Source organism: Ornithorhynchus anatinus, chromosome 3, assembly GCF_004115215.2.
Source record: "Ornithorhynchus anatinus isolate Pmale09 chromosome 3, mOrnAna1.pri.v4, whole genome shotgun sequence".
In the NCBI taxonomy this organism is placed as follows: domain Eukaryota; kingdom Metazoa; phylum Chordata; class Mammalia; order Monotremata; family Ornithorhynchidae; genus Ornithorhynchus; species Ornithorhynchus anatinus.
This window is the reverse complement of record NC_041730.1, coordinates 93,791,728-93,817,213: the sequence shown is the minus strand read 5'-3', so window position 1 is coordinate 93,817,213 and position 25,486 is coordinate 93,791,728. Positions and strand designations below refer to the sequence as shown.

The 25,486-nt window shown below is 44.1% G+C and overlaps 1 protein-coding gene across 4 annotated transcripts in view; it reads right to left on the bottom strand.

Annotated features, from left to right (window-relative positions):
• Positions 1 to 4,825: 4,825 nt before the first annotated feature.
• CPLANE1 (ciliogenesis and planar polarity effector 1) overlaps positions 4,826 to 25,486 on the bottom strand; it is a 111,119-nt gene continuing 90,458 nt past the window's right edge. For all 4 annotated transcript variants that reach the window (XM_029059915.2, XM_029059916.2, XM_029059913.2 and 1 more), the window contains 7 exons: positions 24,139 to 24,197; positions 21,144 to 21,311; positions 17,867 to 17,994; positions 13,775 to 13,864; positions 9,906 to 10,031; positions 7,064 to 7,236; positions 4,826 to 5,386 (listed from right to left, as the gene is read on the bottom strand). In XM_029059915.2, coding sequence (XP_028915748.1) covers positions 5,246 to 5,386; positions 7,064 to 7,236; positions 9,906 to 10,031; positions 13,775 to 13,864; positions 17,867 to 17,994; positions 21,144 to 21,311; positions 24,139 to 24,197 — 885 coding nt within the window. In that variant the 3' untranslated portion in view covers positions 4,826 to 5,245. The remainder of the gene's footprint in view (positions 5,387 to 7,063; positions 7,237 to 9,905; positions 10,032 to 13,774; positions 13,865 to 17,866; positions 17,995 to 21,143; positions 21,312 to 24,138; positions 24,198 to 25,486) is intronic.

Here is a 25,486-nt window from a genome sequence, read left to right as displayed (position 1 = left end):
GCGTTGTTTACTGGTCTCTGCTCACCTCTACTTGAACTCAGATGTGCAGGCAGGCGAATGAGGGTGAGGGTGGAGTATGTGGGTGGAGTATGTGGGTGGGTTAGGAGGAATGGACTGATAGGTGGATAATAAAATATCTTACCCTCACACCTACTACTGTAATGATTTTCCTTTGGGTAGATGATTTTTAGAAACCTGTCCAGCAGCCGCTGCATGAGCCCCGGATTGTGATCGGATCGGAAGCCTGGTGTCTGCAGACATCCTCCGTTAGCAAACCCACCCCTCGGGTTCCCTTCGTCAATATGGGGTAAGAGAACGAACAATCGACTCTCACTATATGGCTTATTCCTCACTGCCCCACCCTCCTGCTGCAGGCCTTTACGGCCTGTTTCGCTGCTCCTTACCCTTCTACTGAGAGATAGGCACGGGGGAAAGTCACATAAATCGGTTTTGCTCCATGTAAACTATTCTGAAAAGAGATTAAGTTAGGGAAAAAGTAGAAACTACTAGGTATTCTACAAGGGAGTTCTAGGGAATTTATAGATTTAGTTCAACTCCCCATCTCTGCTGTCCATGGGAGGGAAAGAAAAGAGCTACATGTTCTCACCCCTTACTACTCCACAAACCCAGATTGTGTGATTTTTTTTAAGCCATTTTTGCCCCAGACCAGGTCTAAAAACAATTGGAATCTCCAAGTGCAAAGGCGACACAGAGGGAGTGGCAGAGGAGGAAATGAGGGCTTAGTCGGGGAAGGCCTCTAAGAGGAGATGTGCCTTCAATAAGGCTTCGAAGGTGGGGAGAGTGATCGCCTGTTGGATACGAAGAAGGAGGGCTTTCGGGCCAGGAACAGGATGTGAGCGAGGGACTGGCGGTGAGATAGACGAGACCGAGGTACAGCGAGAAGGTTGGCATTAGAGGAGCAAAGTGTGCAAGCTGGGTTGTAGTAAGAAATCAGGGAGGTGAGGTAGGAGGGGGCGAGGTGATTGCTTTAAAGCTGATGATGAGGAGTTTCTTTGATGTGGAGGTGAAGGGGCAACCACTGGAGATTCTTGAGGAGTGGAGAAACATGGACTGAATGATTTTGTTCGGGCTCAGATCGGGAAGAGACAGGAGGAAACAGCAAGAGTATGGAAAAAAGAATAAATGGAGTACAGAATAATCTACCTATATATCAATCAGTGATATTTATTGAGCACTTACTATGTGCACAGCTGTTATGGGTAGCTGTTGAGATGACTTGACCAGGGGTTGAGAAAATTCATTGGGGAATATCTTCTGAAATTCAAATGGATCTGAAAGGAGAGGGATTCGTCGGCATAGGGAAGGGCCTCTGGGTCCCACCCCACCCTCCAGCTATCACTCTCACCTTCTTCTTCCAAATCCTGCCCAAAACCCCTCAAACAGGTTCTACTTCATCTCCAACAAATCCCTTATCGACCCATCTATATGTCGTGCTTTTTACCCCTATCCCTCTACTTCAACTGCATTCTCCAAGACCGCTTTTGACTTACTTGCCCATTTTTATCTCCCGGAACACTACTGAATGTTGGTTTTCTGACACTTCTCTCCTGCCTTTCCTATCTCTCTGGCTGTTCCTTCTCAGTCATTTTCACCAGCCCCTCTTCTGTCACCCACTAACTGTTGATGTCTCTCAAGACTGTTCTGTATCTCTGATGTCCATTTTACCCTCGTTCCAATGGCTTCAGCTATGCGCTCCCTATGGATCCCTCCTAAATCAAACTTGCGAACCCTGGCTCCTACCTCAAGGCATCTTCTCAACCAACTCCATTCCTTTATAATTTTCCCATCAATGAACAATGCCATCATCTTTCCTGACGGGAGAGTCAAAAGCAAGGTACCGTTAGAGGATGATCTTGGGAGGAGCAGGGGAAGCCTATCCGAAAGGAAAAGAGTCAAGAATTAGTAGTTGATTGCACTGAAAAAGTGAAAAGTCAAGGACGATGCCAAGGTTGCGGGTTTCTGAGGTAGGGAGATAGTGGAGTTATCGACGGGGCTGAGAAAGAAGGTCACTGGTGTTAGAAGGTTTGTTTTGGACATGTTGTTATTACAGTGTTCCAGGACAGCCAAGTGGATATTTATGTTAATGCCTGTCTCCCCCTCTAGGCTATAAGCTCCTTGTGGACAGGGAACGTGTCTACCAACTCTGTTGTACTGTACTCTCCCACTTAGGATGGTACTTTGCAGACAGTAAGTGCTCAATAAATACCATTGATTGATATAACCTGGAGACAAGAGGCAACTGTAGAACTGTAGATTACGTGAGAGGCTGAGGCGACAGAGTTAAATTTAAAAGTCATCCTTATAGCAGTGGTAGCTAAAGCCACGGGAGCAGAACAGTTTGCCAAGTAGGTGTAGAGTGAGAAGCATCGTGGCCTAGTGGCTAAAGCTTGGGCCTGAGAGTCAGAGGGTCATGGGTTCTAACCCTAGCTCTGCACCTTGTCTGCTATCTGACCTTGGACAAGTCCCTTCACTTCTCTGTGCCTCAATCTACCTCATCTGTAAAATGGGGATTAAGATTGTGAGCCCCATGGACCCTGTCCAATCCAATTATCTTGTATCTACCCCAGCACTTAATAATAATAATAATGTTGGCATTTGTTAAACACTTACTATGTGCCAAGCACTGGGGAGGATACCAGGTGATCAGGTTGTCCCACGTGGGGCTCACAGGCTTCATCCCCATTTTACGGATGAGGTCACTGAGGCCCAGAGAAGTGAAGTGACTGGCCCAGAGTCACACAGTTGACAAGAGGCGAAGCCGAGATTTGAACACTTAGTGCCTGGCACATAGCACTTAACAAATACCATAATTTATTACTATTATTATTGTTGTTGTTGTTGTTAAGAGGAGGACACTCACAGTTAGGGGACAAAGGGTAAAAAGGAGTCAGTGGTCAATGAGCTTGGAGGAGAACCAGGTGAAGACTCGGTTGGGGAAACCAAGGTCTGGAAGTGTTCAGCGAAGGAGGGAATGGCTCACAGTAAGGAAGATGAAAGAGAGATTGAGGAGGACCAGGACAGAGTAGAAACCACTGAGTTGGATGATGAGGAGGTCACTGGTGACCTTGGTGAGTGCTGTCTCGGTGGAGTGAAGAGACTGAAAATCTAACTGAGGATGTTCAAGAAGAGAATTAAGGGTGAGAAAGTATGAGGAATAGGTATAGCCAATCCATTCAAGGATTCTGGACAGGAATGGGAGAGGGGAGATGGGGTGATAGCTGAAGGAGGCAATGGGATCCCAAGAAGGTCTTTTTAGTAGAGGGGAGACTATTGACAGATTTAAAACAGTGTGTGTTAATTAAATCTTTAGTTATTCAAAGTGTTCTTTCTTACGAGCCACTTCAAATTCACGGAAGAATCGCAACCACCGATCCATTTCCACTGCTTATTGAAAGTAATAATTTACAGCATGAGAACAAAAAACTGAATAAAATCATAAAGGAGTCCCCACCTATGGCTTAGTGGAGAGAGCCAGGGCTTGGGAGTCAGAGGTTGTGGGTTCTAATTCCAGCTCCACAACTTGTCAGCTGTGTGACTTTGGGTAAGTCACTTAACTTCTCTGTGCCTGTTACCTCATCTGTGAAATGGGGATTAAGACTGTGTGCCCCATGGGGGACAACCTGATGACCTTGTATCTACCCCAGCGCTTAGGACAGTGCTTGCCACAGAGTAAGCGCTTAACAAATACCATTATTATTGATAAACGTGAGGATATTAAAAATATAGAGGCTGTCCTAGTAAACTTAAAAGCTCTCATTTGTATCCCTATAGTATACAGCCAGTTGGATGATATTTCCTCAAGAAAGTATTTGTAAACCTCTTTAGCCTTTTAATAATAAAAATCTACCTTTCAGTTAATTTCTACATTCCCTAAGGTCCATACTTGTCAGCTGTGTGACTGTGGGCGAGTCACTTCACTTCTCTGTGCCTCAGTTCCCTCATCTGTAAAATGGGGATTAACACTGTGAGCCTCATGGGGGACAACCTGATTACCCTGTATCCACCCCAGCAGGTAGAACAGTGGTCTGCACATAGTAAGTGCTTAACAGATACCAACATTATTATTATATCCTCCAGGGCAGTTCAGGGAGAACAATCTTGTATTTCTTAGGCTGGGAGGGTGGAAGTGAAGCAAAAGACAGCTCGAGATCACGTAAGTGAATAAAACCAGCTATAAAATTAGTCAATTATTTTTAACGATCTAGGAAGGAATCATTCTATTTCCACGTTCTTCCTATAAGGCAGAGGTCACAGTCCCTTCTGTCACTTTCCACCCACCTGCTTTTCTCTCACCTGAAAACTTACTTTCTCTGTGGCCCCCGGCCTTGTTTCCATGGGGCCACACCTAAACAATCCCAGGAGCATCTGCAGGGTCTGATAGTTATTCCTGAAGACAAAGCCTGTGCCTTAGAGACATGTGGCTCCAACCAAATGCAGCAGGTCTCAGCTCTTTAAATTATCCTAAAATCTCACCTCTTCCAGGTCGTCTTCCCAGAAAGTAAGCCAAGGAATGCATTTCTTGGATGTCTTCAAAGGCTGTAGACTGGAAGCACCCTGTGGGCAGAAAATGCGCCTACCAACTCAGAACCTGCCGACCCTGTTGCACATTGAAGTCTCCCAAGTGTGAAGTAGAGTGCTCTCCACACCGTAAGTGCTCAGTAAATACCACTGATTGATTTAAATACCACTGATTGACTAGGGTTCATCCACAGACCTATTTTGAGGCAGAGGCAGGGGGCAAGGGGAGTAAGATTAGGAAAAGTAGGAAGGACATTTGTGGAAATAATTTAACCTGCCAGGTGAATTAAAGAAATAAACCAGATTTTTATTGAGAATGTTAAGCAATAAATTATATGCATGGGATTTTAAAGCAGCCCCGCTGCCCCCAAATCTAAAGTGACCTAAGGCCTGAAACAGAGTCACTGAATAGAATTTACTAGTTTTCCCTTCTACTCCAAAACAGGTTTATTTAAAAAAATTAAATTACTGATTTTCAAGACAAAAACATTATCCAAGGAAAATTATTTTATTCAGCGTTGATGAGGCTTCACAGCTAAGCACAGAGAAAACCAGAATGCTACCGCTGAACTTCCCTTTAGGTGAAGAAGCTGAGGATCTCTCTCCTGAGGCATTTGTTTCCCTGAAAAATCCTAGTCTCAAATCCACGTTACCCTTGCCTTAAGCACAGTGGCTGGAGATTGTGCTCTCAAAGGCACATCTGTCTTCATTTGTCTTCTATGCTGGCCACCATGGCGTCAACGGCAGTCCAGTCGAGCTTGCTGAGGATGCTTTCGGTGCTTTCCGATATGGTATCCAGACCATTGACACTGAGCCGGGAACCATTATCTTCAAGAATTAAAGAGCCCTAATGCGGGGGGAAGGAGAGAATTGGTTTAATGGTGTATGACCTCTTAGGGTTGAACTAGTAAAACAAAATCTGAGTAGATCTCTTAGGGGTTATTCATCAATCATATTTATTGAGCACTTACTGTGTGCAGAGCACCGTACTAAGCGTTTGGGAGAGCACAATACAACAATAAGCAGACACATTCCCTGCCCACAGTGAGCTTACGGTCTAGAGGGGATTCCAGACCTGTCTTGGGCAGTGGAGGTCTCCCTTCACTACCTCTCTCCACTTGTCTTTTGGGTGACCACGGACAAGTCACTTCCGTTCTCTTTGCCTCGGTTCCCTCATCAGTAAAATGGGGATTAAGACTGAGAGCCCCATGTGGGACAAGGTCTGTGTCCAACTTGATTATCTTGTTTCTACCCCAGTGCTTTGAACGGTGCTTGACATCTAGTAAGCGCTTAACAAATGCCATTATTATTACCACCACCAGTGGACTGTGTAGCCCAAAAGGGGTTTGAACAGTTAGAGTTGGTAAAAGCTTCTAGCTGGAGAGGAAGTAGTTCTGAGCATTTCCTCTCTGATGCCCACAACGTTCAGCTGCTTGCCAGCCGAAGGGAAGCCCCCGGCAGACACGATGCCAGGACCTATTTCTCCAGGCAGATTTCCTCCAGAGGCACCTGAGCTTTCTTTTTTCTCCATTAAACGGCCATTGCAACTGGCATGTGGCACAGACTCAGGGATAGGTAACTCTCTGGTCTAAATCCAAATTTCTTGTCTTTTCTGAGATGTTTTCAGTAACTGTCTTCCCTACTGGGAAGAGCTCACTAGTTCTTGACAACCTGTCATTTCTATACATGCAGTGCTCTCTTTTTGCATTCATCAACTAATCCACCACTTTTCCAGCGCTGGACACGTTGGGGAAAAAGTTCATCCCATCCCTTGCGAATAATCAAATTATCCTTCACCTTCCGTCCCCATTTTTCTCTGTTTTTCTATGGCTCCTCCCTCCCTCAAAGCTAGAAATTATGATATAAAGAGATATCAAGGATTGGATGGAATACATAGTTAGTAAGTAGGGACCAAGCAATCTAGGATGACGATAGGCCTATGCAGTGGTTGTTGGAACAGAAGGAGAATGAACATCACTGCTATACTGGTAGGTTAAAAAGAGGAATGGGGGAGAAAGTCAGGTATAAAAAAATGAAAAGTAGCCTGGAAAATTTAGAGATGCCAAAGGAGTTACTAGATTGAAAGTCTGGGAACTCTGGCACCAAACATTTCAGCCCAGTAAAATACTAATTCTAGAAGACTCTCACCCCAAGTGTTTCCCTCACCCCACCCCGCAGCCTCTATGAAACAATAATAATAATAATGTGATATTTGTTAAGCACTTACTACGTGTCAAGCTCTGTACTACGCACTGGGGTGGACACAAGCAAATTGGTTTGGACACAGTCCCTGTCCCATGTGGGGCTCACAGTCTTGATCCCCATTTTATAGATGAGGTAACTGAGGCACAGAGAAGTGAAATGACTTCCCCAAGGTCACACAGCAGACAAGTGGTGAAACTGGGATTAAAACCCATGACCTTCTGACTCCCAGACCAAATTCAATAAAATAGTCAGTGGTATAGCAAATTTCAGGATATAAAAACACCTAGGGTTCAAGGGGGCATTGAAGGAAAATTCTTACCTCAAAAAGGGGATCGTGATTATCGTGCAGGATTCTGTGGATTTCTGGAGGAACAGTCCAAGGACTCACTACATCTCGCTCTCGCTCATATGCTACATCTGCCTCAGATTGACTCCCCACAGGATCGCCAGGAGAACTCAGGTACCTTACGTTAGGTGTTGGATAACTTGAGGCTGCATAAGGGAAAAACAGGTGTTACCCACCTGGCTACGGCTGTGTTTTTTGCAACAAATCGGCATTCTTGAGAGTGATCTTCAGTCACTAAATAATCTACCATCTTGGCCTTCTTTCAGCTAAGCCAGCAAGCAAAGATTTGAGGACACAGTGTATTAAGGACTGTAGGCTCTGAAAATCCAGGGATCCTAAATAATTTAAGTTACAACTTTGAATTCTCCGCTGGCTGGGCCTCAAAGGGAAAGTATTGCAGTACAAAAAAAAAACCCATGCTTCTCCGAGTCACTCAACACCAAGCAGACCATCGAGAGAAAATCCAAAGGAATGGAGGAGTGAAGAACATTTTACCGGACGTGCAGGCCCTTCAAAGCTTCGATAAGGGATCCCAGAGGGCTGATCTAACTGTTCAAAGATGTATAACTCTCTGTCATAGCATGAACCTAACTCTACCAGAGCGGAGGCAGGCCTGGATGCTGGGCCGGGCTCAGACAGCATGAGAAGCAGCGTGGCCTAGTGGAGATAGCACAGATCGGAAGCCAGAGGACGTGGGTTCTAATCCCGGCTCTGCCCATCACTTGCCGTCTGATCTTGGGAAAGTCACTTCTCTTCTCTGGGCCTCAGTCTACTCGTCTGTAAAAAGGGGATTCAATAACTCTTCTCCCTCCTACTTAGGACTGTGAGCCCCCACAAGGGACAGGGACTTTGTTGTTATAGTGTACTTTTCCAAGTGCATAGTACAGTGCTTTGCACACAGTAAGCACTCAATAAGTTCGATACAATGACATCATACAGAAAGTTGCATTTGCAGTGAAACCTGGGGTTGCTGAATCAGACTGGCAGGGGAAGAGGTGAGTTTGGCCAATTTTTCCCTACCTTGAATGGCTCTTCCTGGATACATCCCCACACCAACAGTGCCTTGGGTCAATAATAGGTCTTCATTATTATTGTTATAGTATTTGTTAAGTGCTTACTATGTGCCAAGCACTGTTCTAAGTGTTCGGTAGATACAAAGTAATCAGGTTGTCCCATATGGGGCTCAGTCAATCCCCATTTTACAGATAAGGCAACTGAGGCACAGAGAAGTTAAGTAGCATACCCAAGGTCACACAGCTGACAAGCGGCAGAGCCAGGATTAGAACGCACATCCTGACTCCCAAACCAGGGCTCTTTCCACTAGGCCACGCTGCTTCACGTCTTTAAAGACACATCTTTATCAACAGTTGAGTGAAATTTTCAACTGGTTTTCTCCTCTGCCTGAGCCCTATTTAAACATAGAAAAGGGTCACTGTACTTGGCCATCTGGATTTGCTGTGGGAGTACAAGCAGAGAGCAGGTGAACAGTGTTTCCTATTACTTTTAGTTTACGTCTGATAATCTGAAAGCCAACTTGCATCACGTATTTGGGGAAGACATTCTTAGCTCATCTTGGAAAACTAGATGCATGAAGAGACTGATCCATTTTTTTTTTTGTCTTTAGAAACTGGGCAAAGCCCAGCATTGCTTGATTTCACAGGTGGAGAAGGGGGCCCCTGCCTTCCCAACCCAGTGGGTCTGAAAGGGAAATGGGTCAACGTCATTCTTCAGCCACCTGTGTCTGAATAACACTGAAACCAAGGGCCGGACTGCCAATTTCCAGCCCCACTCCAGGAAGCTCGTCTACTCAGAAAATATTTTACTTCATAATCGAGAAAACCCCAACCCAATCCAATCGCAGGGGAAAGGCTACTGAAAAAAAAAAATCTTGTAACCCAACGAGTTTCTCGGAGAAACAGATTTATAAATACACACCATACAGAGAGGTGGCAAAATCCTGAGGCAAAGAAAAGCAATGTACACATGAACAAGCACTGTGAAGTAAACAGGAAGCTGGCAGTTGATAACTCAAGGCGAGATTCAAAGATACCAAACTGAACAGGTGCTTATGCAGCAAATTTACATGTTCTGCCACATGCCCAGCCTCTGTCTCCATCTGTCTGAAATAACTGGGTGTGAAGTTTGTCCCTTCAGGTGTGAAAGCTGAGGTCAGCATCAGGGAGGGACCTGATCCTCCCTGAGCAAGGCAGACTACCCCCTCCAAAACCACAACAGTCACTAATACCCTATTTATTTTGTTAATGAGGTGTCCATCCCCTTGATTCTATTTATCGCAATTAAGTTGTCTTGTTTTTGTCCTTCTGTCTCCCCCGATTTGACTGTGACCCCCTCACTGGGCAGGGATGGTCTCTACCTGTTGCCGAATTGTCCATTCCAAGCACTTAGTACAGTGCTCTGCACATAGTAAGCGCTCAATAAATACTATTGAAATGCTATTGAACATTCAGTCTGGGATCAAGTCTATCCTTTAATTGTCCACATTTAGCCTGCTGAATGAAGTGATTTTCATAATGGCAGCATCCAGATAATAATAATAATAATGGTATTTGTTAAATAATTACTGAGTGCTACACACTGTTCTAAGCGCTGGGTAGATACAAGGTGATCAGGTTGTCCCACGAGGGGCTCACAGTTTTAATCCCCATTTTCCTGATGTAACTGAGGCCCAGTGAAGTGACTTGCCCACAGTCACACAGCTGACAAGTGGTGGAGCCAGGATTAGAACCCACGACCTCTGACTCCCCAGCCAGGGCTCTTTCCACTGAGCCACGCTGCTTCTCTGGCACTTACAAACCTGGAATAGCTGCCATGGGTCTTCCCTCTTGTAACTTCCACTGCTGCCGGCTGGGTCTTTGCAAATGTGGTTGATCCTCATTAAGATCAGGCGATGTTTCTCTGCTAGCCACTTTGGACATCCGATCTTCAGGCAGAGAAAGATGACAGAAGGAAAGAAAGTTCCGTGAAACAGAAAAGTACAGTTGGCTTCAAGAGCCTCTCAAACTTTGATTCAGAGCTTCCTGCTCTAAAATGTTTAGATTATCTTTGACGAAGATTTACATTTTAAAATTATTGATAATCTAGGACTGGACCTCCAAATTCCATTTTGAGCTTGGAGGCGGGGCTTTGGGGCAGAGCAGTGAGGGAATAGGGGAGGGAAAGGAAAGGGGCGTGAAAAGAAGCAGCGTGGTCTAGTGGATAAAGCCTGGGAGTCAGAAGGACTTGGCTTCTAAACCCAGCTCCTCCACCTGTCTGCTGAGTGACCTTGGGCAAGGCACTTAACTTCTCTGTGCCTCAGTTACCTCATCTCTAAAATGGGGATTAAGACTGTGAGCCCTATGTGGGACAGGGACTGTTTCCAACCCAATTTGCTTGTATCCACCCCCAGCGCTTAGTACAGTGCCTGGCACATAGTGAGCACTTAAATACCATAAATATTATTATTTTCTAAATATTATTATTATCCTAACCCCAAAATAGAAGCAGCGTGACTTGGTGGAAAGAGCCGAGCTTGGGAGTCAGAGTTCGTGGGTTCTAATCCCGGCTCCGCCACTTATCAACTGTATGACTTTGGGCGAGTCACTTAACTTCTCTGTGCCTCAGTTCCCTCATCTGTAAAATGGGGATTAAGACTGTGAGCCTCATGGGGGACAACCTGATTACCTTGTATCTACCCCAGCGCTTAGAACAGTGCTTGGCACATAGTAAACACTTAACAAATACCATCATCATCATTATTGAGAAGCGGCATAGCTCAGTGGAAAGAGTCCGGGCTTGGGAGTCAGAGGTCATGGGTTCAAATCCCTGCTCAGCCGCTTGTCAGCTGTGTGACTTTGGGCAAGTCGTTCACTTCTCTGTGCCTCGGTTACCTCATCTGTAAAATGGGAATGAAGACTGTGAGCTCCACGCGGGACAACCTGATCACCTTGTATCCTCTCCAGAGCTTAACACAGTGTTTTGCAAAATAGTAAGCGCTTAACAAATGTCATCATTATTATTAAAGTAGCGGGAGGCGAAGCCCTCTACCTCCCACGAACTGCCCAGGCAGCCTGGAGGATCCACTGAGACAAGACTGGATTCTGGCCAAGAAATGCATCCCTACAGGGTTCATGCCACAGCAGCTCCAACGGTTTTTTTTGATCCATTTATTCTAAATGGTATCTGTTAAGTGCTAACTATGTGGCTGGCACTGTACTAAAAGCTGAGTTCCCACGCCCATCCCGTGAGGACCACAGAAGCCTCCTCCTCCTCTTGCTGCCAAGATGCCAGGCACAAAGCCCCATTCTGGGCTCTTTCCTGCTCTGGGGCAGGCAGAGTGTGCTATCTCTAGTTGCCGGTCCCACCCAAAAAGTAAGAGAGGCAAAGCTAATTTCTGCACCCCCAACTCCATAGTGGGAGTAATGGGTGACCTCCCCCTTGCTCCCTATGGGAAATGGACAGTTGTTTCACACCGTAGGTTTGTTTTTTATGGTATCTGTTAAGCACTTACTAATAATAATAATAATGTTGGTATTTGTTAAGTGCTTACTAGGTGCACAGCACTGTTCGAAGTGCTGGGGTAGATGCAGGGTAATCAGGATGTCCCACATGAGGCTCACAGTCTTAATCCTCATTTTACAGATGAGGTAACTGAGGCCCAGAGAAGTGAAGTGACTTGCCCACAGTCACAAAGCTGACAAGCGGTGGAGCCAGGATTCGAACCCATGACCTCTGACTCCCAAACCCGGGCTCTTTCCACTGCGCCACGCTGCTTCTCTACTACTTGCCAGGTACTGTTCTAAGCATTGGGATCGATACAAGGAACTCCGTTTGGACACAGTCCAGGTCCCACATGGGGCTGTCTGTCTTACTCTCCATTTAATAATGATAATAATTACGGTATTTAACAAATACTATCATTATTATTTATTCCTTTCCACCCAAACGTCTACCGCTCTGGTGCATTCTACGTATCACAATAGACTACCGCATCAGAACCCTCACCTGCCTGTCTCCAGCTCCTCCCCATTTTAAGCTGAACTTGACCGTGCTGCATGGATCATCTTGAAGGCTCATTCATTCATTCAATCATATTTATTGAGCACTTACCATGTGCAAAGCACTTTACTAAGTGCTTGGGATAGTACAATACTACAACAAACAGACACATTCCCTGCCCACAAGTCAGTTGGCATACATCCCTTTTCCTCAAAAACTTCTGCATCGAATAAAAACTCCTCACCGTCGGCTTAAAGGTTCTCCATTAGCTTTCATCTTACAGCTCCTCCCATAGACCTTAAGATCCTTGTGGGCAGGGATCGTGTCTGCCGACGCTATTCTATTGTAGACACTTAGTGCAGTGCCTTGCACACAGAAAGTGCTTAATAAATACCATTGCTTGATTAATATTAGCTCTTTTCCCCCAACTCCTTCCTCTCACTATTCCCCTGACCTAGAACTTCTTCCCCTACCCAAACCTACTAGGCCACAGCTCTCCCTAAAGCCCTCTTAAAATCCCACCTTCAGGAAGCCTCCCTCAATTAAAGCTTAGTCATATCAAGTAATAATAATAATAATGCTGGTATTTGTTAAGCACTTACTATGGGCCAAGCACTGTTCTAAGCGCTGAGGTAGATATAAGGTAATCAGGTGGTTCCCCGTGGGGCTCACAGTCTTAATCCCCATTTTATAGATAAGGTAACTGAGGCACAGAGAAGTTAAGTGACTTGCCCAAAATCACACAACTGACAAGTGGCAGAGCCAGGATTAGAACCCCGTGACCTCTAACTCCCCAGCCCGTGTTTTTTCCACTAAACCATGCTGCTTCCATAAAATTCCATCAAATCAACAGTCAAAGTTACTTATGAACATCCATCCATTTGTACAGGATTATTTGGCTAAATCATCCTGGTAATAATGGTATTAATTCCCATTACCTCCTTATTCTTCCTTCTCCCACTATTTGTAAATATTTTGTCTAAATGCTTCCTCCATTAAGGTGTAAGCATCTGGAGGGAAAGAGACATTTACTCTCTGTTGTACTTGCCTAGTAAAATGTTTTACCCACAACAGGCAGTCAATTAAATACTATAAATACTACTGATTAAGAAAGAATGGAGGTAGCAATAGTTACGAACTGCAAAACAGGATGATTCATTTTTCTACATTTGCACTCTCTCTTCCAAAGCTTAACAGGATTCCCCGTTTTGCCTCTCCACACACGTCTTCTGAAAATGTTTGTGACTTCAGCCATCACAATGACTTTCGTTTTAAATTAAGAAAATCTATCGGTGTGTTTGGGAGCCTGCCCACGCAGGGGGACAAGGGAGAGAGACAGGGCTTATTTGCATCTTTATGTTCTACCTTCTATCCCTTAAGTAAACAAAATTTCCCTAGTGACAGAAACGCATCATATATCATTTGAAAATCAAAATGACATGGAGCTATGCACCAAGAGAATAAAAGTAAATTATTTTTAAGAAAAGGACTCAAACGTGAGTCTTTAGACGTGCTTTTTCAATTCATTCTCTTTCTTCGTGTCAGAGCACGGAGCCAGTGTTCAAGACCCACAAGTCTCTCCAAAATGTAACTAGGTAGTTTTTTTCCATTTTTCATTGTGATTTATCTCTGTGTTTTATTCATTTAGTATTTCAACAAACTATTAACTTTTAGGCCTTCACAACTTACTCTGCCTAGAGGTGACTGGAGATCTTGGTGCATTTCTTACTGTCGCTTTGGCATCCCGTGTTTGTTTCTGAACTGCGAACTTGGCAGCTCCTAAAGACAAAACAAAGCTCTTTACTTGGATGTAAAAGCATAAAATAAAACTACAATGGAAAGGGTGGCCATGGTTTATGGCTTTGGATTCATCACCTTACCATTACAAATGCAGAAAATGTTGAGAAGAGAATGAAAACATAATATGCTTCAGAAAAGCCCCTTGTGTCACACACCGTATCTTATATTTAAGATAAATGGCTTACTAAATTGGAAGAACAGTACATTCTAACATTGTAGCCAGCTACAGACAAGATTAAAAAAAACACTAAATGTGTATTTGAATTCAGTATACACTCTGACAGTATAGAGACAGTTTTTGTCTTTTTTCTTTTTTTAAATCACCAATCTGGCCATGATTACTACTTGCCCACAATGGATATTCGCGAAGCTAAAAAGGTAGAAGGAAGGATCGTAGTTTAGATTGCGGCATCCTATTCGATCTACGACCATCGTAATAACATAGGCAGGAATTGCCTGCCCTTGGAGGTCATCCACCAAACAACAAAACCCAATTTTTTGTGAACTTCAGCCAAAGAACAGAAAATAAAACCAAACAGGGAACATTAAAAAGTAAATTCCTACCGCGTCATTAAATCTACATGGAGATACTATTTCAGTCAAAAAAAAGATTAGCCGTAGACGTCATGTCTGTGTTTTCCCTAGCCAGGGTGGTTTGAAATATAAAATATGCATTTTCAGAACAGTATTTTCATAACAACATAGTTAATGTGTAAAAGGAATACAACAGGGCCATGGTCACGGACTATATGAAATCCATTCATATCAACTCACACGGTTTGCTATACTAATATGCCTCTTCTCCATCGTTGGTTGCTCTCTCTACCTTACCTATATCTACACCTTCATTTTTAATAAGGTTGGTATTTGTTAAGCGCTTACTATGTGCCGAGCACTGTTCTAAGCGCTGGGGTAGACACAGGGGAAACAGGTTGTCCCACTTGGGGCTCACAGTCTTAATCCCCATTTTACAGATGAGGTAACTGAGGCACCGAGAAGTTAAGTGACTTGCCCAAAGTCACACAGCTGACAAGTGGCCGAGCCAGAATTCAAACCCATGACCTCTGACTCCCAAGCCCGTGCTCTTTCCACTGAGCCACGCCGCCTCTCTTGATGCTATCTCTACATGGGAGGGTGACCGACACCTCCTTCTGTATTGGGTGCGTGAAATCGCTGCAGTCATGGTTCGTCCCATCCGGGGGATCTCTCTCTTTCGGGGATGCTCTCTCGAGCCCCCAATCTTGTTGAAAACTTTGCTCAAGGATGGCAACCCCTCCTGCCAACTGCCACCCATCAGGCTGACCTGTCTGGTGCAGTTGCCATCCAATACTCCGCTCTTGGGTTGCACGGTTTGAGAATGTCCCTCGCTGGGTCTTTAAATCATTTGCTCTGCCCTCCCTTAATAATAATAATTATCATGGTACTTGTTAAAGAACTTTCTCTGTGCCAAGCACTGTCCTAAGTGCAGGGGTAGATCCGAGTTAATGAGGTTGGACACAGGCCACGTCCCACATGGGGCTCACAGTCTTAGACTCCATTTTACAGATAAGGGAACTGAGGCACAGAGAAATGAAGTGACTTGCCCACAGTCGCACAGCAGACACGTGGCACAGCCACGATTAGAACCCGGTCCTTCTGACTCCTTGGCCCGTGTTCTATTCACTAGGCCACACTGCTTCTCACAAATTTTATCCTCACTTCTTGCAGAAACCTCATTTCAACTGACTGATCTTGGGCATCCTTCATCCTCCTCCTCTTGGGTCCTGCCCAGTGAAGAAGTGTGTCTGGGAGGATTGCACCAATGCAGGTGAGCTGGCTGACGTGCCCAGAAGATCAAGGTAGTGGTTTTAGTCATTCGTGTGAAATTTCCTCTGGGCCTGTAATGAGTGATTATGACCCTTCCTGGGAGGCCTGCCTTGATTCATTTCTCTTCTCCCCCGGCTAAATCTACCCCACCTACCTCCTCAGCACTTCAACTAGGCACTTGTGTACTTAATGAGCACCTGTAATAATAACAATGATAATAATAATAATCATAAAGATACTTAAGTGCTTACTACATACCACAAAAACTATTGCTTTACATACCCTTGCACTTAAGTTGTCATCCTTATATACAATTTTCCTTCTTCCTCCTCTCTATAAATGTGAGATTTGTCTCCCATTAAAGCAAGAGCAAGTCTACCAAGTCTATCGTACTGTCCCAGGAGCCTAGTACAATGTTCTGCACACAAGAGCTCAATAGAAGTAGCGTGGCCTAGTGGACAGAGGACAGGCCTGAGAGTCAGGAGCACCTGGGTTCTAATGCTGGTTCCGTCACTTGTCTGTGGTGTGACCTTGGACAAGTCATTTCACTTCTCTGTGCCTTAGTGCCCTCGTCTATAAATTGGGGATTACGACTGTGAGCCCCATGTGGGTCATGGACTATGTCCAACCTGATTCACAAGTATCTACTCCAGTGCTTAGTACAGTGCCTGGCAAATACCATAAAAATAAACAAATAGTATTGATTGACTGTCTCCATCTGTATTCTTCAGTGATATCATAGTAATAATTATTATTATTATGGCATCTCTTAAGTGCTATGTGCCAAGCACTGTTCTAAGCACTGAGGGAGATACAGGTGATTAGGTTGGACTCATTCCCTGTCCCACAGAGGGATCATGGTCTCGATCTCCAGTTAAGGGAACTGAGGCCCAGAGAAGTGAAGGGACTTGTCCAAGGTCACACAGCAGACAAGAGGCATAGTGGGAATTAGAACCCATGATCTCCTGACTCCCAGGCCTGTGCTCTATCCACTCTGCCACGCTGGGGGGGTATATAGCTTTTTTATCAATGCACTATAATAATAATAATTGTGGTATTTGTTAAGTGCTTACTATGTGCCAAGCATTGTTCTAAGCACTGGGGTAGATACAAGACAATCAGGTTGGACACAGTGTGATAGCGTACTAGTTTGACAGCAATCAGCACAGTCCTGTATCTTTTCAGCTTTAGCATCCCACAAAGGGTGGCACAAATTTCTTTCCTTAATCTGCATGTCCTCTCACAGGTTTTTAGTTTTTTTTTCCAGTCCTCCAATCTACTCTAATCATGAGCAGCTGCAAGGTGCTGTTGATGTTTTGCAGCAAGCAATTATTTTTTTTTTAATGACCCAGTTGTTTTCATCAAACCAGTCCTAAGTGGGATCTATTTTGCTACACCCAATCTTGACAGCTCTCAGACTGTTTACGAAAAGTACCAGTTCGCCGAACTTGACACTTATATTCTAATAGACCCGCAGACCTCGTTATTCTCCTCCAGTTAAAGCCATTTTGGATGGTCGGACCCTGCTTTTCGATGCCTTAGTTGTACTAATAGCTCTGACTGGGGATTTTGAGCCAATAGCCACTGCAGAACTTGGCCACGGGGATCTGCACATCTTTTGTATACCGCTAAAATTAGGCAACAATATAACGTTTGCCAGATCTTATTTTTCTCCCCCTTGGGTGGCAGACAGTAGGTTGACTGATCAGAGTCACCAATCTTCGGCACTGTCACAGAGCTGGAGTAAGTCACTGCCTTTTAGCATGCTGATCCTCTGAAGCCCAATGACTTCTCCATGTTTTGACCTCGCCGTCGTCCCTAACGATCAGATGTCGGGGCAAGGTGCCTGGTCTTCTGGATTGGCCTCCTACCTTCTGGGCAACAATCGAGCCTTCAATTGGCAACAAATAATCCTTGGTCACTGGCCTCCTGAATGTGCCCAGAGGAACGACTGGCTGACTGGCTCAAGGCCTGCCTACCATCATTACCAAATCAGCTCGCAAAACAGGCAAGTAACGAGAGCAAAGACAATAGCAAACATATTTTGTTGAGGAGAGCAAAAATGAGAAGTCTTTAGGCCTTACTCTTCGAATGAATTGAATTCTGACAACAGCAATGACAAGAGCGATGACATTTTGTTGAGGAAAGCAAAAATGAAGAGCATTTAAGTCTTACCCGTCGACCAAATTGAATTCTGAGGTCCTCGAGAGAGGTTGGATCTTTTCTGAGCATAAGCAGGTTTAGAAGCAAATTTGATTTTTTCAGCTTGACTCGTTAACAAAGTGTGACCATGAGGATTATCCCTACAGAAAAAGAAATACTCGATTTGTTATGACATACCGGGCGTGGCCAAGTCGAATATACCATAATAAAATAATAAGCCACCAAAAAAATTCCCTTAACCGGAATGGCGAGGAGGCAGGTGGAAGAGGGTGGCTGCCAGTGGGTGCTCCTGGAATGGGGAGCAACCCAGAACAAGCTGGGGAGTCAGGGCGTGGCCCTGGAACCATATCCCTCCCCAGTCCCCACACATAAAAAAAACCTCCCGGTGGGTGAAGTCCACAGCTGTCCATTGGGAAAAATGGAAATAATAATAATAATGGCATTTGTTAAGCGCTTACTATGTGCCAAGCTCCATACCAAACGCTGGGGTGGATATAAGCCAATCGGGTCAGACACAGTCCCTGTCCTATGTGGGGCTCATGGGCTCACATCCCATTTTACAGATAAGGAAACTGAGGTCCAATGAAGCAAAGTGACCTGACCACGGTCACATAGCATTCACTCATTTGACCGTATTTATTGAGCACTTACTGTGCAGAGCAAGAACTAAGTGCTTGGGAAAGTACAATACACAACCAGGTCACAGTCTAGAGGTGGGGGAGATAGATATCAGTACAAATAAACAGCACTTGTAGCAGACATGTGGAGGAGCTGGGATTAGAATCCATGACCTTTTGACTCCTGGGCCTATTTATTTTATTAATGATGTGTATCTATTTATAATTCTATTTATTTATTTTGATGCTATTGATGTCTACTTGTTTTGTTGTCTGTCTCCCCCCCTTCTAGACTGTGAGCCCGTTGTTGGGTAGGGATTGTCTCTTATCTGTTGCTGAACTGTACTTTCTAAGTGCTTAGTACTCAAATAAATACGACTGAGTGAATGAATAAATGAATGAATGACAAAGACTGTGTCCAACCAGATTCTCTTGTACTAATCCCCAGGGATCAGTACAGTGCATGGCACATAGTAAGATCTTAAATACCATTTAAAAAAAAAAAAATCATTACTCTCCAGTGCCAGCAAGATTCCGGCCAGAGTACATCCAAATTGCCTATGACAAAGTATCGGCGACAGAATGTAGCCAGGATCACACCATGGCTTCATGCTATCATATGGCAAAACAGACATGATCCCTGTCGGATCCCCGATTGAGGAAAGATCAGGGAGCATCCCAAAACCTCTACCCAGTTTTCACGGACCATACAAAAGCAAGTGCTTAGAACAGTGCTTGGCACATAGTAAGCACTTAGCAAATACCATCATCATCATCACCAGTAAAGCTGGGTTCTGAAAATAATTATGTAAATTTGACCATCCTGTAAAGTACATCAAGGGTCTGAGCCTGCTTGACAATAACGATAGTGATATTTGTTATGCGCTTACTATGTGCCAGGCACTGTACTAAGTGCTGTGGTGGATACAAGGAAAGCAGGTTGGACACAGTCCCTGTCCCACATGGGGCTCACAGTCTCAATCCTCATTTTACGGATGAGGTAACTTTGAGGCACAGAGAAGTGAAGTGACTTGCCCAGGGTCACACAGTAGGCAAGTGGCAGAGCAGATTCAGGATTAGAACCCACGACCTTATGATTCTCAGCTGCTTCTTAATAGAAGCAATAGCCCGGCTGGCCAGGTCAGAGCCAACAGAGCCCTGTTCTGATTCACTCATTTATTCATTCAATCGTATTTATTGAACACTTACTCTGTGCAAAGCACTGTACTAATGATAATGATAACGGCATTTGTTAAGCGCTTACTATGTGCGAAGCACTGTTCTAAGTGCTGACGGGGGATACAAGGTGATCAGGTTGTCGCACGAGGGCCTCAAAGTCTTAATCCCCAGTTTCCAGATGAGGAAACTGAGGCCCAGAGAAGTTAAGTGACTTGCCCAAAGTCACACAGCTGACAAGTGGCGGAGCCGGGATTAGAACCCATGACCTCTGACTCCCAAACCTGAGCTCTTTCCACTGAGCCACGCTGCTTCTTAGAAAGTACAATTTAGCACTTGGAAAGTACAATTCAGGAACAAACAGAGACAATCCCTGCCCACAACGGGCTCAGAGTCTAGAAGTGGGGAGATGGATATCAAAACAAGAAAACAGGCATCAGTAGCATCATTATACATAAACAGAATTATAGATATATACATATCATTAATAAAAATAAATAGAATAATAAATATGTACATCAAAATAAGAAAACAGGCATGAGTAGCATCATTACACATAAACAGAATTATAGATATATACATATTAATAAAAATAAATAGAATAATAAATATGTACATATATACACAAGTGCTGAGGGGCGGGGAGGGGGAGTAGAGCAGAGGGAGGGAGTCGGGGCGATGGGAGAGGGGAGGAGGAGCAGAGGAAAAGGGGGGCTCAGGCTGGGAAGGTCTCCATTGCCCACCACGACTGGACTAAAGCAGGGATCCTGTGGGCCTGCTCCTACTCAATTTATTCCATGTAACAATGCCGGAAGATGTACAACAAGATCTATTTCTCCCCACTCAATTGTAAATTCCCAAACACTTCGTGCCTCACCTGCAGTAGAATCCGATCATTAGGTTAATATAGTAATTGTGGTGAGCCCGTGGTGGTCAGGGATTGTCTCTAACTGTTCCTGAATTGTACTTTCCAAGCATTTAGTACAGTGCCTTGCATATAGCAAATGCTCAATAAACATGACTTGAATGAATAAATTTGTTAAGCACTTATTGAGCCAAGCACCTTACTGAGTGCTGGGGCAGATACAATATCATCAGGTCCCACACTGTAAGTAGGACGGAGAACGGGAATTGAATCCCTGTTTTACGGAGGAGGAAACTGAATCCCAGAGCAGTTAAGTGACTTCCCCAAGGTCACGCAGCAAGCAAGTGGCAGAGGTGGCATTAGAACCCAGGCCCTTTTACTTCCAGGCCCCTGCTCTTTCCTCTAGTCCACATTGCTACTCTACTACTATCGCCTTTTAAGGCCTTTCTTTGACTGTGTTCCTTGTTATGAAGCTGTTTCTTTTTCATTTCACTCAGAAATCGGCCAAAAGGCATACCCAGCAAAACAGAGTACATAACAGGACTAAAATGAAGATCAAACACCAATTCCATCTGTTCCCGGACTGAACAGCCAACTCTCTCACAATGTACTGTACCAGAGCTTCTCTTACCCTCTTGGGGGAGGGAGGAGTTGCCTTCTCAGACCTCGAGCCAATGCGGGTGTGCCGGACAACGGCCTCGATTCATCTGTCGGTAGCCGCACGGTCTCGGATAAGAGCTCATTCATCAGAGTAACTGCTTCTGAGACTCGATGACTACGGTGCTTAGATTGTAGCATTCTTTGGAAACAATATAGTGGAGAAGAGATTACTTTACAACAACTCATTTTAAAGTCACGTTTATGGCGCACCAACAGCATACACTGAAGACAAACTAGTATTCTTTGGGTCTGACCTACTGGATACTTCAATTCTGTCTGGCCTTTTGTTTTGTTTTGTTTTTTTGGGCCAGCTTCCTCTCTTGGATAGTAATATGGGGATTGTACAGTGCTTTGTAGCAGTAGATGAAAGCCACCACACATATACATGGATCAAAGTAAGATGTAAAAAAGCTAACTGCAATAGCTGAATGGGAACGTCTTTGGAGTAAAAAAGGAAAACGTTTAATCTCATATGAAGCATCACAAATAAGTCAGAATCTTGGGTCAGACAGAACATGAAAACTAAGGCTTAGAAAAGTCAGTGTAAAAAAGATCCTTGTCCAACTGAGAAAGGCAATCACAAAAGTGACATGGTAGATAATTATTGCTAGAACCAGATATTAAATAATTTACTTTACAGGAGCAATTGAAATACAATTTTGGATTCAATTGCCACCCACCCATGTAGACACGGCTAATGATTCCCCCTGCTTCCTTCCTCTCACTTCTCAACTCTGCTCATCTCCTTCTCTACTCCACTTTATTCACTGTACCTCATTACCACCACTTAATTTGTGGAATCTTTACCCTCACCACTCTCTGACCACAACTTCCCAACCTGCCTTCTCTTCCTCCAAAACTGTTTTCTCCCCCTGAAAAACTCCTCAAATTCCTCCAGGCCACCATGTCCCATTTGGGGTCCCTAATTGATGCACCAATTCATGCTCTCACTTTCCCACTCTCCTTCACAGCCAACTCCCTTGCCCACCTGCCTCTCCATCAATCTCACTCCATCATCCCTTGCAAGTCTCCATCTGCTCCCGCGCTCTCTGACAAGAGACGGATCAAAGAAATCCAAGGCCTATTTTGGCCATTTCCAATTCATCTTTAGTGCTATAACTGCCCTCTCCTCTGCTCAGCAGCACAACTGATTTTTCCTCATACCATCTCCCCAACATTTACCCCACAAACTAATCTGGACCCCACTCCCTCCTGAAACCCCAGTGCCCCAAGCCTCTTGCCCATCTTGACCTTGCCAAATAGTCGGGGGACAAAATCAAAGCCATCAGATGAGCTCTCCCAAATCTCCCCTTCACCGCCCCAGCTACCTCTCACCCTTACGACCACTCTCTCATCCTTCTCTCCCATCTCTCAAGAGGAGACTGCTTGCCTGCTTTCAAAATTTACCTTCTTTACCTGTACCCAATCTTCTCCCCTCCCTGATAGCCATCTCCATCCCTCACTCTCTAATGGCTCCTTCCCTTCTGCCTTAAAAAATGCCCATTTCTTTCCTCATTTAATAAAATCTATGTTTGCCACTACACCATCTAGCTGTTGTCTCTTTCCCCCTCTTTCCATTAAACTCCTCAAACAACCTATTGTCTCAACTTCTCTCCTCCAATTCTCTTGCCATTCCTTTCATTCAACGGAAACTGGTCTCTTCAAGGGCCCTCATAGTCTCTCTCTTGCCAAATAGACTCTATGAGATTCTTCTAATCCTTCTCTGCCTCTCATCTGCCTTGATCACTGTGGATCACTCCATTCTCACGGAAACATCATCTGATCCTGGCTTTTCTGACATCTCTCTCCTGGATCTTCGCTTCTCTGGACAATCTTTCTCCCTTCTGTAATTGTGGATGTCCCTCAAGACACTCGTCTGGGACTCCATTATTATTATTGTTATTATTAGTTATGGTATTTGTTAAGCACCCACTATGTGTCAAGCACTGGGCTAGATACAAGTTAATCCGATTTTCTTATTTATACTCCCTTCTCTTCTTGTTTATACTCACTCACTCGGGGAGCTCATCTGTTCCAATCGTTGAAACGACCAATTCTATGCAATCACTGCTAAATCTCCCTCATCAGCCCTGATCCCTCTTCTCCACTGCCAGCGTGTATTTCCTCCTGCTACCTAAACATCTCTACATGATGTACCGCTGGAGCCTCAACTTCAATATGCCTAAAACATAGTTTCTCATTTTTTTCCAACATCTGCTCCTCCACCTACTACTCCCATTACAGCTCACCTCACCACGCTCCTCATCTCTCAAGTTCGTAACCTTAGCATTTTCCTAGGCTTCCTCCTCTCTCTCAAACCCCCAGCCCCACCAGATCCTACTAGATTTTTCTCCATGATATTTCTGGGATCAAACCCTTCCGCTCTATCAAAATGACCATCCCTCTGGTCCAGGCACTTATATATTACGGGAAGCAGCATGGCTCAGTGGAAAGAGCCCGGGCTTGCGAGTCAGAGGTCATGGGTTCTAATTCCGGCTCTTCCGACTGTCAGCTGTGTGGCTTTGGGCAAGTCACTTAACTTCTATGTGCCTCAGTTACCTCATCTGTAAAATGGGGATTAAGACTGTGAGCCCCACGTGGGACAACCTGATCACCCTGTATCCCCCCAGTGCTTAGAACAGTGCTTTGCACACAGTAAGCGCTTAACAAATACCCTCATTATTATTATTATTAATCTCTCTTCTTACTTTGAATACCTCAATCGACACATCAGCACTTTTGCATCAACTCTGCACTTACAAACCAGCAGAGCATTTAGATACAAATCTTATACTCTCCATTGCTTTCTCTTACCTAGAATTTTTGGTAATGTCGGGCTCCTCCGCTATACTGTAAGCATGACAGGAGGGATCATGTCTACTTACCTTCTGTTGTATTCTCCAAGCATTTAATACAGTGCTGTACACACAAGAGGTGCTCAATGAATTTAATTGACTGATACTTACTTATCTTTTTCAACTTTCAACTTCTGACTCAGTCTAATTTCCCTCGAAGTCATAGCATTCTGTTATAAAATAAGACATGTCTAGTTATATTATATCCCTATTATATCCCAGAATTCATATTACATAACTTCACTGTTCTCTGTAACGGGTTGAAAATTACAGATTTTAGTGTGATCCTGTAATTTTTATTGACCTGGAAGTTATCAAATAGCATCCTTAGGGAAAGAAAAAAGACAACTATCTGGAAGCTTCAGTAGATATTTTCCAGTGATGTTAGTAAAAGTTAGTAAAAAGTCAGAAGACTTCTATTTCATCATCTGTTGATGAACATTTGCAAGTATGCAAATCTGAAATAATACATGGCCTACAGAAAGTAAAGTTAATGCAGGAAAGTCATCTTCTTAAAAAAGAATATAATCCATGTAAAAAAATCTATATGGAAATAGCTGGCACGTGTTTGAAATACTGGAGGTACAACCCACTTTTTAGTAGCATTTCTAAAACTTGAACTTAGACAATAGGGAAAAAAAAACTTATGATGACATTTATTAGCTCTACGATTTCCTGTGGCTAATCTACCCAAGAGCAAAACTAATTATGAAGTAAAATATCAGATATTTTAAAGTTTCTTCTTTAAATGGATCACTTTTAATCTGAATTATGGCCATTTACCTAAAGCTTCCTATGGGAGAAGAGCTGACATTTTTGAGTTGGCAATTGCATGAAATATGTATGAAAATTCCAATGTTTACCATTTATTATTCAACCTACTACACTTAATATACTTATGGTATTTGTAAACCCTGGGGTAAAGCAAGCTAATCAGATTGGACTCAGTCGCTGTCCCAAATGGTGCTCGCAGTCTAGGTTAGAGGATGGAGGTAGAGAGGTAGCCTGGCTCAGTGGAAAGAGCCCGGGCTTGGGAGTCAGAGGTCATGAGTTCAAATCCCGGCTCTGCCACTTGTCAGCTGTGTGACTGTGGGCAAGTCACTCACTTCTCTGGGCCTCAGATGCCTCATCTGTAAAATGGGGATTAACTGTGAGCCTCACTTGGGACAACCTAATTACCCTGTATCTCCCCCAGCGCTTAGAACAGTGCTCGGCACATAGTAAGCGCTTAACAAATACCAACATTATTATTATTTAATCCCCATTTTACAGATGAAGAAACTGAGGCACAAAGAAGTTAGAATAGTGCTTGGCACATAGTAAGCAGTTAACAAATACCACTATTATTATTAAGTGACTTGTCCAAGGTCACGCAGAACCAGGACTAGAACCCACGTCGTCTGATTCCCAGGCCTTTAACCTTCCACTGAGCCAGGTTGCTTCTCTATTTCACTTGTAC